Source organism: Peromyscus eremicus, chromosome 10 (genome assembly GCF_949786415.1).
Source record: "Peromyscus eremicus chromosome 10, PerEre_H2_v1, whole genome shotgun sequence".
In the NCBI taxonomy this organism is placed as follows: Eukaryota; Metazoa; Chordata; class Mammalia; order Rodentia; family Cricetidae; genus Peromyscus; species Peromyscus eremicus.
In genome coordinates, this window is record NC_081426.1 from 65,208,782 (window position 1) to 65,221,350 (window position 12,569).

The 12,569-nt window shown below is 47.8% G+C and overlaps 1 protein-coding gene across 3 annotated transcripts in view; it reads left to right on the forward strand.

Moving 5' to 3' along the window:
* The first annotated feature begins 244 nt into the window (after positions 1–244).
* The window catches only part of Cwh43 (cell wall biogenesis 43 C-terminal homolog), a 52,052-nt gene continuing 39,727 nt past the window's right edge, over positions 245–12,569 (forward strand). The window contains exons 1-7 of one of the 3 annotated variants that reach the window (XM_059275989.1): positions 245–434; positions 2,169–2,360; positions 5,436–5,556; positions 7,395–7,549; positions 9,137–9,338; positions 10,565–10,653; positions 11,851–12,108. In XM_059275989.1, coding sequence (XP_059131972.1) covers positions 392–434; positions 2,169–2,360; positions 5,436–5,556; positions 7,395–7,549; positions 9,137–9,338; positions 10,565–10,653; positions 11,851–12,108 — 1,060 coding nt within the window. In that variant the 5' untranslated portion in view covers positions 245–391. Of the gene's footprint in view, positions 435–1,644; positions 1,753–2,168; positions 2,361–5,435; positions 5,557–7,394; positions 7,550–9,136; positions 9,339–10,564; positions 10,654–11,850; positions 12,109–12,569 lie in introns of those variants that run through there. The other 2 variants (XM_059275987.1, XM_059275988.1) reach the window with 2 other exon arrangements.

Consider the following 12,569-nt stretch of genomic DNA (forward strand, 5'->3'; position numbering starts at 1 on the left):
ACCAATCTGGATCTGGGTTGTTCCCTTCCTCCAGGGTCTCCCCCAACCCCCCCTCCCCCTCCCCGCAACAGCTCCATCTTCCAGACATTCTCTCATGGGATGGAGGTGGTATGGGGACCAGCGGATTTGGTTTGGGATGCATGGCGGGTTTGGAGCGCGCAGGTTGCACGGGGGTGGCGCGTCCCTAGCAGCGCTGGAAACTCAGGTGGCGTCGGGCGGGGCGGCGCCCAGGTGTGCCAGGCAGGAGGCGGCGCACCCTGCCTGGGCTCCTGCGGCCGTCTCAGACCCGGGAGCCACCCGGGGACACAGAGCGGGCAGGCCGGGCGGACCCCGAAGTGAGCGCGGAGCGCGCCGAGGGACGGTCCTCGAGGCTTGCCGGGTGGCCGCAGCGATGCCAGACCTGTGGAGAGCAATCGTCCTGGAGACCCTTCTGGGTAAGTCGAGGCGGTCCTGGCGCACGCTGACTGGGCTCGTTCCCCGCCGGGGCGGCAGAGCCGGCAGAAGAGGTCCGGCGCCGGGAGTGGAGATGCTTATCGAGCCCTGGACGGGAGGGAGGGAGGAAGAGCAGATTCGGATGGAGGGTCCCAGGCCGGGGTTCAGCAGCTCCCACGCCGCCCTGGCGTTGCATGGAGCGTTCTCTGCGTTGATCTCGTGCAGCCCCGGACCGTGACCTTTATTTAGTTTACCTCAATACAGTTTTACTGGACTTAGCTTTCCCAAGAAAAGAGCATCCGGGGTAACTTCTGTCTTTGGCCTTGCCCCCTGCTCAAGTGGTCTTGGTAGCTGCGAGTATACTAGCGTGTTGGTAAAAAAAATAAAAAAGCGTCTGTGCCTAATCTCCTGGGCTCCTTTAGCAGTTTTGCACGAAGTACTGAGGATTTAGTGTTCTGACTCTGAGGGAGATGTATACTTAAACTCCTGAGTTCCCGGGGAAACTTTTGGGAAATAGCTAGGTCTTGCAGTTCATTTTGAAGCAAGCCAGCTTCTGTCCTGTGGAAGGCGCGCTCCTGAGAGCGAGAGTTTCTGAGAACAACTTGTTCTCCGGAGAGACTGAAACTCATTTTTCTGCCTCCCTCTGTGCCTTGTAAATTGGGAGGTGTGAAGTGACTCACACTGAGTTCCTCTGGGAGGCTTGATCTTAACTCTGAGAACTGTGAGGTGGTGTGATTTCTGCAGATTAACGACGTGAGGCTGAGAAGGGACGGGAGAAAGTTAAGTGCGCTGGTGAGCAGCATCCTCGGAGGCAGGCTGCTGGGAATTTAGCTCCCGGGGACATTTACTGCTCGGGCACGCCAGACAATCACTAAACTTTCCTCGGGAGTTTCTGTTGTTTCGTTGTGCCGCAATGGTTTAGGCTTCAGTAAGAGAGAGTATAAGGTGTATACAACCATCCACAGGACATGGGTTGTATGAGGAGCAAGGCAACTGGTTAAAACTCAGCTCAAGCCTACGCACACCTTTAATTCCAGCACTCGGGAGGCAGAGGCAGGATTTCTGTGATTTTGAGGCCAGCCTGGTCTACAAAGCCAGTTCCGAGACAGCTAGGGCTGTTACACAGAGAAACCCTGTCCCGAAAAACCAACCAACCAACCAACTTGGTACATGGCAAGTGCCACAGCCTTAATTATCATTACTGCCTAAGATAATCACACACAGCCTGTGCCCACAGAGGAGACTCTGCCTTCAGATCTGTTCCACTCTCCGGCCCTGCCCAATAAAGGCTGGTTTAGGATGGTGTACTCACAAGAAAAGGTCTGTTGCCTAAAGATGGGGCGTTAGGGGTGTAGGTTGGGGTAGGTGGAGGGAATGTTACTTCTTTAGCTTTATGCTATTTCTCACTACATATGTATGGGCCAAATTAGGTGAGAGGATTTTATCAGAGTCGTGACGGGAAGCCAGTGTCAGCTCAGATGGTCCAGCCTTTGACATCTTACTTGGGATTATCTGCAGGTATAGACATGGTTGCATGACTACGTGACTATGGGAGCGAACAAGAGACGATGGCGGACTCACACCAGGCATTCTCCACCCTGCCTGCTGGGTAGGGGAAGGAGTCTGCTACCAACACCCAGCGGAAGCCAGAGATAGGAAATCCAGAGCAGATTGGGGTGGCAGGTCGCCAGCAGGAACGATGCCAAGTCACATTCTCTCTTAAATGTCTTTCCTAGGCTACGTCTCTTGGTCTCTCTACCACGGGCTGGGACCCATGATCTATTACTTCCCCCTGCAAACGCTGGAGCTCACGGGGCTGGAATTGTTTGGCGTGGCCTTTCTCTCCCCGATACTCTTAATAGTTCCTCCATTCTGGAAACTCGTAAGTCAGAAGTGGACGCTCTCTCTGCTGAGGATCGTCACTGTCGGTAAGATCTGAGGGTCTGAGATCCTTCTGTCAGTCAAAAGCAAAACGGTGTAGACTGTTCATTGTGTGGGGCACGGTTAACTTTCAAAAATCACCAGTTTCTTTTCCTTACTATCTATCCCCTCAGGGAAAAATGTAGTGAAATTGGAAAACTATACAGTGTCAATCCTTTTTATTTTTCTCTCCTTAACATCTCTGCCCAACTGGAAAAATCTAAAATTCGCTGGAATAAGGAGTGGAAAGGTGCCCTGGAGGACAGGACAACCGTGATAAGACTTAGAAATGGTGAGAAAAGCGGCCCAGTAGTACTGCACAAGAAATGAGAATTATGTATCCGAAACAATCCCAGCAGGCGGCCAAACAGTGGGTGAAGACTATTTGAAATGCTGCTCCTCAAAGGGCCGATTCCCACACAGTTTCAATGAACCAAAAATAAAAGACCAAAGAATGAACTAGAAAGCCAGCAGATGTCTGCAGTCCCTGGAAAGGAAGTATAATCAGTTCTTTAAAATACAGTAAAATTGGGCCATCAAAATGATTCAGTAGGTAAGGGCATTTGCTGTCAAGCCTGATGACCTAAATTCTATCCCTGCGTCCCACATGGTGGGAAGAAGTTGGCCTTTCACCTCTGCGCACAGCACTCACTGGCGTGAGCAGGCATATGCTCACACACTCACACACATAATAAACGTAATAAAAATGTAAAAATAACGAACCTCACATAGCACAAATGATGCATAGGTATTTATGGCTTCCCAAGTGGATTGGCGGAGAAAAAAATACAACACTGTGTTGTAAGGATGGGACAGCAGGTGCTCATGCATGGCTGGCGGGTGTATGTAGCAGCACACACTTTAAGGAGATCGGTTTAGCAGCACAGAGCGTTTGCCCCAGTGGCCCCACGTCGAGGTCTGTGTCCTGTAGAAACATCCACATATACACGATATGTTGAACATATGAATTATTGCAGGGATAGTTATACAGCTAGTACAGAAATGACCCAAATGTCATCTCTAAGGGATTGGTTAAATAATCAATGATTGTGAAACTTGGACTATTACACAGCTACAGAAAGGGAGTATTCTTAATAGATTTAAAAAGGAAAAATATGAGCTCAAATCTGCTCGGAGCTGTAGCTGAAAGTCCAGACCTCTTACTCTGCTGTCGCAGCCAGCTGGACTTTCCTTACAGCATTGGTTGGTGAGCTACACTGGGCAGATCTGTCTGGAAGTTGACATGTCACCTTTTCAGGAGCGGTGTTTGGAGTCCTTAGGAGAGCAGACCAGCCCTTGGCTCTCCCTGTCCTTAAAGAAGGCAGAACACAGTGCAGGGAGTTCGGAGGTTCCTTATCAGGGTGTCGAGCTCGTATTCTTAGAGCTAGGGTTCAGAAGCAGAAGTGGGGAAGGCTCCTGGACACCTTTCTTTACAAGGATGGTGTCCATCAGAAACGGTCAGCTGTGGGGGATGGAAAGGAAGCTGCCGCCCACCCGGGTACTGTCTGCAGTGACTGCTGGATTGGAATTGCAGCTGGCTTTTGTTGTCTGTATGTGAGTCACGTGACCTTAGCCTCTCAAGACTTGGTTTCTCATCACATTCCAAGTTGGCTTCTACAGCAGGATTTTCTCTGTGACACTATGTGACACAGGATTTTCTCTGTGTGTTATGCACAGGACAGTAAGTGTGGGTACAATCTTTGTGTCCCCTTGTTGCCCTGTCAAAATACCTGACAAGGCAGCCTAAGGGAAGGGAGGTTTGTTTCGGCTCACAGTGTGGGGACACAATCCACCAGGACAAGGAAGGTGAGACACCTGGTCACGGGAAGGTGAGTCTTTCCGACAGTTAATCCACCCTAGAAATACCCTCACAGCCATGCCTTGGAGTTCTTTTCCTAGGTGATGGTGGATCCTGTGACACTGACTACCAGGGTTACCCATCACAACAGCTAGTTATGACCCTCCTGGTGTCACGTCCGCTAACCACCTTCCTTCATGAAACCCAGATCCCTGAGCGGAAGAACTGTAGAAATGGGTAGACAGGAAGTCACTCAGTTGAGGAGGAAGAGGCCACCTCTGCCGAGTGCTGCTGCCCCTGGTGACTGCTGGGCACAGCTGATGCTCTGCAGAGGCTGCCCTGGGCCACAGTTTGCTTTGAACCTCCCGACTGTTATATGCAAGCTCACCTCTGGCACCTCCGGTGTTTAAATCAATCACCAGACAATTAACTATGAAACTAATTTGCACTCTGCGTCATCCAGACAGCTAAAATAAAAAAAAAAAAAGACAGACAATGCCAAATGCTGGCAAAAAATGTGGAGCCATCGAATTTTCCTTTGCTGTTGATGGAAATGCAAGAAATGTAAAGTGGCATAGATGCTCTGGGAAACTGGCAGGGCCTTCTCGGATATTAAGCAGAGCTTCACACCTTGTCATATACTCTAGAAAAATGCAAGCATATGTTCACATAGCAACTTGGGTACACGTGTTCATAGCGATGTTATTCACGAAAATCCAGACATAGAAGCAACCAAGTGCCTATCACCTGACCAATGGATAAGCAAAATAGAGTTTATTTATGCAGTGGAATATTATTTAGCTATGAAAGAGTGAAGGGCTAACCTAGGCTACAATATAGATATACCTTGAAAGCAGTAGGCTGAGAGAAAGAAGCCAACCACGAAGGGCCACATACTGTAAGATTCTACTGATGTGAAATTCCCCAGATAGGAAAAAAAAAAATCCATGGAGACCAGTTAGTGATTGCTAGGGGTGTGGGGTGGGAGAGGAGGGATGCTAATGAGAGGGGAATCCTTTTGGGGGTAGAGAGAATGTTCTGGAATTAGTGGGGATAGTTGACAACTTTGTGAATGTGCCAAAAAACTATGAAGGTGTATACTCTAACATGATGAGCCTTATGTGAGAATCCTACCTGAATGAACACAAATTAAGTAGGTGTACGGGTATCTGTTAATTCTGTCCTCTTTAAGGTAAAGATCGTACCCGACACAATGCCTATCAAATGCTGATGGTCAGGTGCCAGGGCATGCTTGCCAGCTCCTTTCTCTTTTCTCTGTCTGTAGGCAGCATAGCCTCCTTTGAGGCTCCGAATGCCAAGCTTCGGTTGGTGGTCCTGGCACTTGGCGTATCTTCTTCACTGATAGTGCAGACTGTGAGCTGGTGGTCAGGAAGTGGATTGCAGAGGTATGACTCACGTCTTCCGTACCTATAGACAAACAGGTCCAACCAGTTCCCAGAGGGAAGTTCTGACCATGAGTTTCAGTGCAGATTTCCCTATCACGGGACCTTGTGAAAGTCCCCTTCCCTTTGCAAAAAGTGAAGGTGCAAATACTTGGCGTCAATCTTATTTTGTTTTCTTGGTACTAGGGCCCGAACCCAGGCATTGAGTGTATTTGGTATTCTCCCTGCTATTTTGCTATATTTCCAGTCCCCATAAAGTTTAAACATTTTGACAATTAGATTTATTTATTTTCTAAATTTTTATTTAGCGTGTGTGTGTGTGTGTGTGTGTGTGTGTGTGTGTGTGTGTGTGTGTGTACATGCATGTGTGGAGTCCAGAGGACAGCTTTTAGTAGATGGTTCTCTTCTTTCACCATGTGGGTCCCAGGGTATTGAACTCAGGTAGCCAGGTTTGGCAGCAAGTGCCTTAATTTGGTAAGGCATCTCTGTTAGCATTCAGGCATTACACTGGCCTGCCCCTTGGGGACCTGGCAGGGTGTGTCACCAACCATAGTCACTCCCCGTGCACATGTGCTTTCTAGCATTCAGGCACTACACTGGCTTGCACAGGGTCCTCACATGCAGCCACTAAGAACACCGCCTGTGTGCAGGAGCTTATCAGTATTCAGGCAGGTACGTTGGCCACCTCAGGGTCCTCAGAATACAACATCTGCTGCATTGCTATGTAGTCTCTCTCCGCATGTGCTATGTCCCGTTATAAAAGGGAGGCCCCTGCCCACCTCCCTTTTCTTCTTGCTGCTTCTCATCTCTAGAGGCCGACTCTGCATCCCCTTCTCTCCCCATTCTCTTTCCCTCCAATAAATCTCCCACATGAGTTTGTTGTATGGCGTGACTCTGTGGTGCCCCTTGGCTCCAACCCACCAAGATCACCCTTCTGCCATTTTTAACTAAACTACAACAATCTCACTGGTTACATGGGCAACAGAAGTTGGTCTTGGTGGTTTTTTGTGGGGGAGGGAGTGTAGGTGGAGTTTTTCGTCAAAACTACTGGCTCCCCAGAGAGAGTTAATATTAATTATAAATGCTTGGCCAATAGCGTAGGCTTGTTACTAACCAGCGCTTACAACTTAAATTAACCCATATTTCTTATCTGTGCTCTACCATGTGGGGCATCTTTTTTCAGCACAGCATGTTCATCTTGCTTCTCACCACATCTCCTGGTGACTCCTGTGACTCCATCCTTCTTTCTCCTCTCAGTTTGGCTTTCCTGCCTCATTTCCTCCTGCCTCACTATTGGCCAGTCAGCTCTCTATTAACAATGAGAGTAGCTGGGTGGTAGTGGTGCACGCCTTTAATCCCAGCACTAGGGAGGGAGAGACAGGTGGATCTTTGTGAGTTCGAGGCTAGCCTGACCTACAGGGTAATTTCTAAGAGAAACTTCAAAACTACACAGAGAAATCCTGTCTCAAAAAACCACAAACAAACAAACAAACAAACAAACAAACAAACAAACAGAGTAACACATCTTCCCAGCGTACAAAAGGGTTATTCCACAGCATGGGAGGAGAGCACCAGGGTGGGAAGGTGGACCTGGGAGGAATGGGAAGCAAGTGTGACTGAGGTGCATTATATGGAATTCCCAAATAATTAATCAAAATATTTTGTTGGAAAAATTATTATAAGTTGCCTAGGTACTGGACTCTACAAAGGCCAAGTCAAGGACATCACTGAAGATTACCAGCAACACAATTGCAGATCCACATTCTGTTAAAGAAATCCGTAGAGGATGTAGTACATTGGATCCACACTTCAAGTCTTCAATAAACTATTTTCACTTCCAGGTACCTCAGAATCTGGGGATTCATTTTGGGACACATGCTTCTTGTTGTCCTCCGCATATGGTACACATCATTAAACCCGATTTGGAGTTATCAGATGCCCAACAGAGTGATATTGGCCTTGAGTGCCATAGCTGTGTTTGACCGCATTGGCACAGGTAAGGGTATGGTCAGTTTGTCTAGGGATCTTGTCTTTGGTGGCATCTGTCTCTCCCTGTTCACAACTGAAAAAGCGTTTTCTCTTTGGTGGTGCTGGGAACCAAACCCAGAACCCCATTCATGCCAGGCAAGCACTCTGCCAACTAAGCTCAACCCCTAGCCCAAAGACAACTTGTAAAAACAGCTTTCTGCACTGTAGCTCCATTTCAACTTTCCCTCCTGTTGAGCAGTAACGGACACAGACAATGGGTTGTTACGTAGGCAGACGGTCCCGGTTCCTTGGCAGTGCATACACGGCAGAAAGTAATGAGGGAACCATGGACGGGATGTGCCCGTGTGTCCATATGGGGCTCGAGCAGATCCTGTACTTCAACTCAGTTCAGCTCTGTCTTCTTCTCCATTTCTCTGCTTGGATGGGATGGGAGTCTCCTTTCTCAGCATCCATCTGCCCTGTGTCATTATTTCCAAACCTCACACCCTTCAGGTATCTGAACACAAGTGTTATTTGACTTTCTATTTGAAGATGTGTTGGGTCCGAGGAGCCTGGAGACACCCAGCTGACTACCTTTCATTCAATGATCCAGCTTAGATGACTCCTCTCTGGACTCTCAGGTTGATCCTTGACCTCTCTCTGTCCTCACCGCCCACTCCCACCTCTTCCCCTCCCCATAGCTTTTGGCCCGCTCCTTCCTCTGACCTTGCTTGTGTCATAATAACTTTCTTCTTCTCAGTAAAATCAGGCCGCCAGTCCCAGAGGCAGGCCCCAGGGCTGCCTTCTGTCCTGTGGAAGCCTTCACAGAGTTGCGAAGCATCTCTCCAGTAGGCTCTTTGTGTGGGTACAAAGACATTCGCCGGCCAACCTTTCCTCCTATGGCCTCGATTTCGTGTGTGAAGTTGAGGCTTTGATGAGAGTCTCTAGTTAAACAGCACTCAGGAACGGGCGGGCCAGCATAACACTTAGTTAAGGAGGCACGCAGCCTTAGTGTGGTGTCAGTTTCTCTTCACTGGCTGTGTGTTCTTGGACCAGTTAGTTGATCTCTCTGGAATTGGATTCTAACCTGTCTAACCAATCTAATGGGATTGGTAACACAGCAGACCTCAGACATCAGTAAAGATGAAGTGAGTCCTGTAAAGGGGCCCACACAGCCGAGGTTCATCGACACACAGTCATGATTTGGGTACTTAGAGTGTTCAATGAGACCCTGTTCTTTCATGAGAAAGCAGCCTTTGGTGCTAGGATGTTATATTCGAGTTGGATAATGCTTGTTCTCTCAAGATAACATTCTCCTTTTTCCGCCCATATTTCTCTCATTCTGTCACCTGCACATGAATTTAGTAGCTTTTTGCAGTTTTGTCTGTCAGTTCTACCTGCTTTCCCTTACACCACCCCATAGCTAGCCAGAAATGATCCCTTTCGTTGATGAGCTCTGGCACATTCAACTTCTGATAGCTACAATCTCCACTCCCCTACAGAAAGCTTATTGAAGCCATGGACCATTTCCAGCCACCGAGACTCCTCCAGTAAAAACAGAGGCTGCACATCTTTTACTTTTCTTCCCTTTTTTTTTTTTTTTTTTAAATTCTAGATGGTGACTACAGTAACTCTGAGGGGAAGAAGCCCAGTGAGGTCACCAAGGGCATGGCCTCTCGATCTAGCTGGCTGTTGCCGGGTGCCGCCTTTGGGAGCATCGTGTTCCTCACTCACTGGATCTTTGGAGAGGTCTCCATTGTTTCCAGATGGGCAGTGAGTGGTCATCCTCATCCAGGTCCTGATCCTAACCCATTTGGGTGAGTTCAGCCTTGTTAGCTACGGGGAGGAGCCAGAAGGGTGTCTGCTCTGTACTAGAGGATTGTGGGAAAGTTGAGGGGAACAGAGGAAGTAGTCCCTACATTCCTGTGTGGGAAGCATGAGGAGTCCCTTACCTGTGGAAGGGAAGGCATGACATCTACTGGTCATTCTTCTCGGCCCCTCGGATGACGGCATTGGATGTTTGTTGGGATAGATCACAGCGTCATTGGGAACCAAGACTCTTCCTACGTTCTCCTCTGCTGATGGGCAGAATGGTATTGTTTTCCTCATAAACCTAAGAGGATTAAGTGGATAACAACACAAGTGACAGCCCTAAAGCAGAGCTTGGTGTGTAGCAAGTGCTGGGTTTGACATTAGATTTCAACTACGTGAGCAATACTATGTTGTAGCTCCCATTGCTAATGGATTTCCCACTGACGTTTATGTCAATTATTATTTTTTAAAAATGTATATGAGCGTTTTGCCTACATGTTCATCTGTGCAACATATGTGTGCCTGATGCCAGAAGATGCAGTTACAGATGTCCGTGAGCCTCCTTGTGGGTTCTGGGAAACAAACCCAAGTCCTCTGCAAGAGTGACAAGTGTCCTTAACTGCTGAGACATCTTTCCAGCCCACCTTGGATTCTCCTCCTGCGAAGTTTTCATAAAAATAACAAAACAATGAAATAGCTCGTGGTAGTTAAAAATAAATAAAACTGCCAATCTGTCACTTATTTTTAGCAAAGAAGACACTAGATAAAAAGCAGTACTGAGATAGAATTAAAAAAAAAATAAAAGGAAAGCTCCACAACAGACATTGCCAATGACTTTTCCTTTGGTCTTTGGAACAGTCATTTGGAAAGTCAGGTGGCTGCTATGAGCTGTAACTGAAGAGTCGAGAATTCAGTTGTTGTGTCTGCACTGACCATGAACGACTACAGATGTTAGACCATTTGCGACTTCAACGTTCTATGTTGCTTTATTTCATTTTTGGCACTGTATATGAACTCCAGGGTCTGCATGCTAGGCAAGTCCCCTTTCACTGAACCACACCACCAGCCCTCCTTGAGTGTTCTGTGTACTGGTTCCCAGTGGCTCTCATTAGCCTGACGGTTTCACATCCACAATGTGATGTGGACGGATAGAACTCGAGGCAGTGGATAGATTTCTGATCTGTGTTCGAGTGATTCATTTATTTTGCTTTTTATTTTCGTTTATTTACAGAGGTGCGGTTCTGCTGGGCTTGGCAGGTGGGTTGATGCTTTCAGGCTCGTCGTGGCTTCGTGATGCTGGCTTAGCCTGGTGGGTGACAGGTATGTGGAACTGCAGATGCAATGTCATTGCCCCCAACAGTGAAGTGTCTGCTACAGATATCATATATATTGTAGCCGGAAGGTTTCTCCAGTCCTGTCTGGCCCCTTGGTCCCGCATTCCTCCTCCGTTCCCACTCAGACCCACGGTCCCTCGCCCCTCAGCCGCTTACAATCATTCAGAGGCTTATATTAATTACCAACTGTATGGCCTATGGCAGGCTTCTTGCTAGCTAGCTCTTTCATTTTAAATTAACCCATTCCTATTCATCTGTTTTGCCATATGGCTGTGGCGTTACCAGTCTGCTGTCATCTTGCAGCTCCTTGGGTGGCCAGCTTGCATCTCCTCTGCTCTCCTTTCTCCTCCCACTGTCTCTCTTGGATTTTCCTGCCTGGCTCCATCCTTCCCTGCCATAGGCCAATGCAGCTTTATTTCTCAACCAGTCAGAGGAACACATATTCACAGCATACAGAAAGATATCCCATAGCAATATATTGTCTATGTAAGATCTGGTATGGGTGGATCAAAGCTGATTTCACAGGAATTGGGAGGAAAGTTACATGACCTTAGAGTTGGTTCAGCATTAGGTAACTGCCTGCCATGGACCAGGGAGAATGCACCATCCTGACCTGGCAGGCTCTGGAAAACCAGTGGACAGAGTGTAGAGTTGCTCCAGCAATGGATCTGTCTCTGGGATCTTCGCTGTGTCCTCTCTTGGGTGTGTGTGGCTGGAGAAGCCAGTGTATATACTTCCAGATAGCACTTAAATGAGCAGTAATTACTTAGAAAGTGCCTTAGCAGGAATGTTCTGGAAACCACACGGACCCTATGTTTTCTGCTGTCTTGTGTCTGGATGGTTGTATTTAAGGAACATATTTCTAATTCTACAAATAATTTCAGTTTCTATTACTGGGAAGATTGTAAGGCTGGCTACTGCAGCGCCCAACCCCTTCCCAAAGATCAAGCACCGGCCTGAGATTTGATGCACGGTCTCCCTCTAGGACTGCCAGTGCCAGGCTGTGGCTGTGAGCAGACCACGTTCCGCTGCTGTGCTTTGGTTTGCTGGGCGTTGAGATCAACCAGCGGTCTCCTGAGGTCCTTTCCAGCTCTCAGCCACTGGGAACCGGTCATGCCATGGGCTTTGCTGCTCTCTTGCCCGACTCCTGCTCTTTCTTTTTCTTTTTGTTTCTTACAAACAGGAGCAGCTTCGGCCGTGGGTCTCCTTTACCTGCGCACGTGGGCAGCAGCAGTTTCTGGATGTGGATTGGCGGTCTTCACGGGCTCCATGTGGCCTCAAGTACTTGGACACCTTGTGAACTCAGGGACACACCCTGGGGAGACCATGGCCACTGGCATGGCCATTTATCTTTTAGAGATATTTTTCTGTGCCTGGTGCACAGCTTTTAAGTTTGTCCCTGGAGGTGTCTATGCTAGAGAAAGATCTGATGTGCTTTTGGGTGAGTACCTGTTAACAGATCCAGTTAAAGAAACTGATCCGAGTTCCTGAAGACTGGCCAGGACTTCGCATCTTATATGACTTCTGGAAATAAATAGATAGACTCTAGGTAAAGAAAGCCCAGAAGGATGGCTAAATTATAGTGAAAAATAAATTTCATCATTTGTTTCTCAAATTAAGTGCACTTCTACAATGCTTATTACTCCACTGCCCTTTAAAATGAATTAGTTTGCCAGGTGTGGTGGTACACACCTTTAATGCCAGCCTTTTGGAAGCAGAGGCAGGTGGATCTCTGTGAGTTCTAGGCCAGCCTAGTCTGTATACTGAGTTCCAGCTTGGCTAAGGCTACATAGTAAGACTATGCCTCAAATAAACAAGCAAATAAAATGAGTTAGTTGAGAAAAAATGTGTAAACCATAAGAAAGCCTATGTGTAAATCTTAGTGTTACAAAATTAAATGTT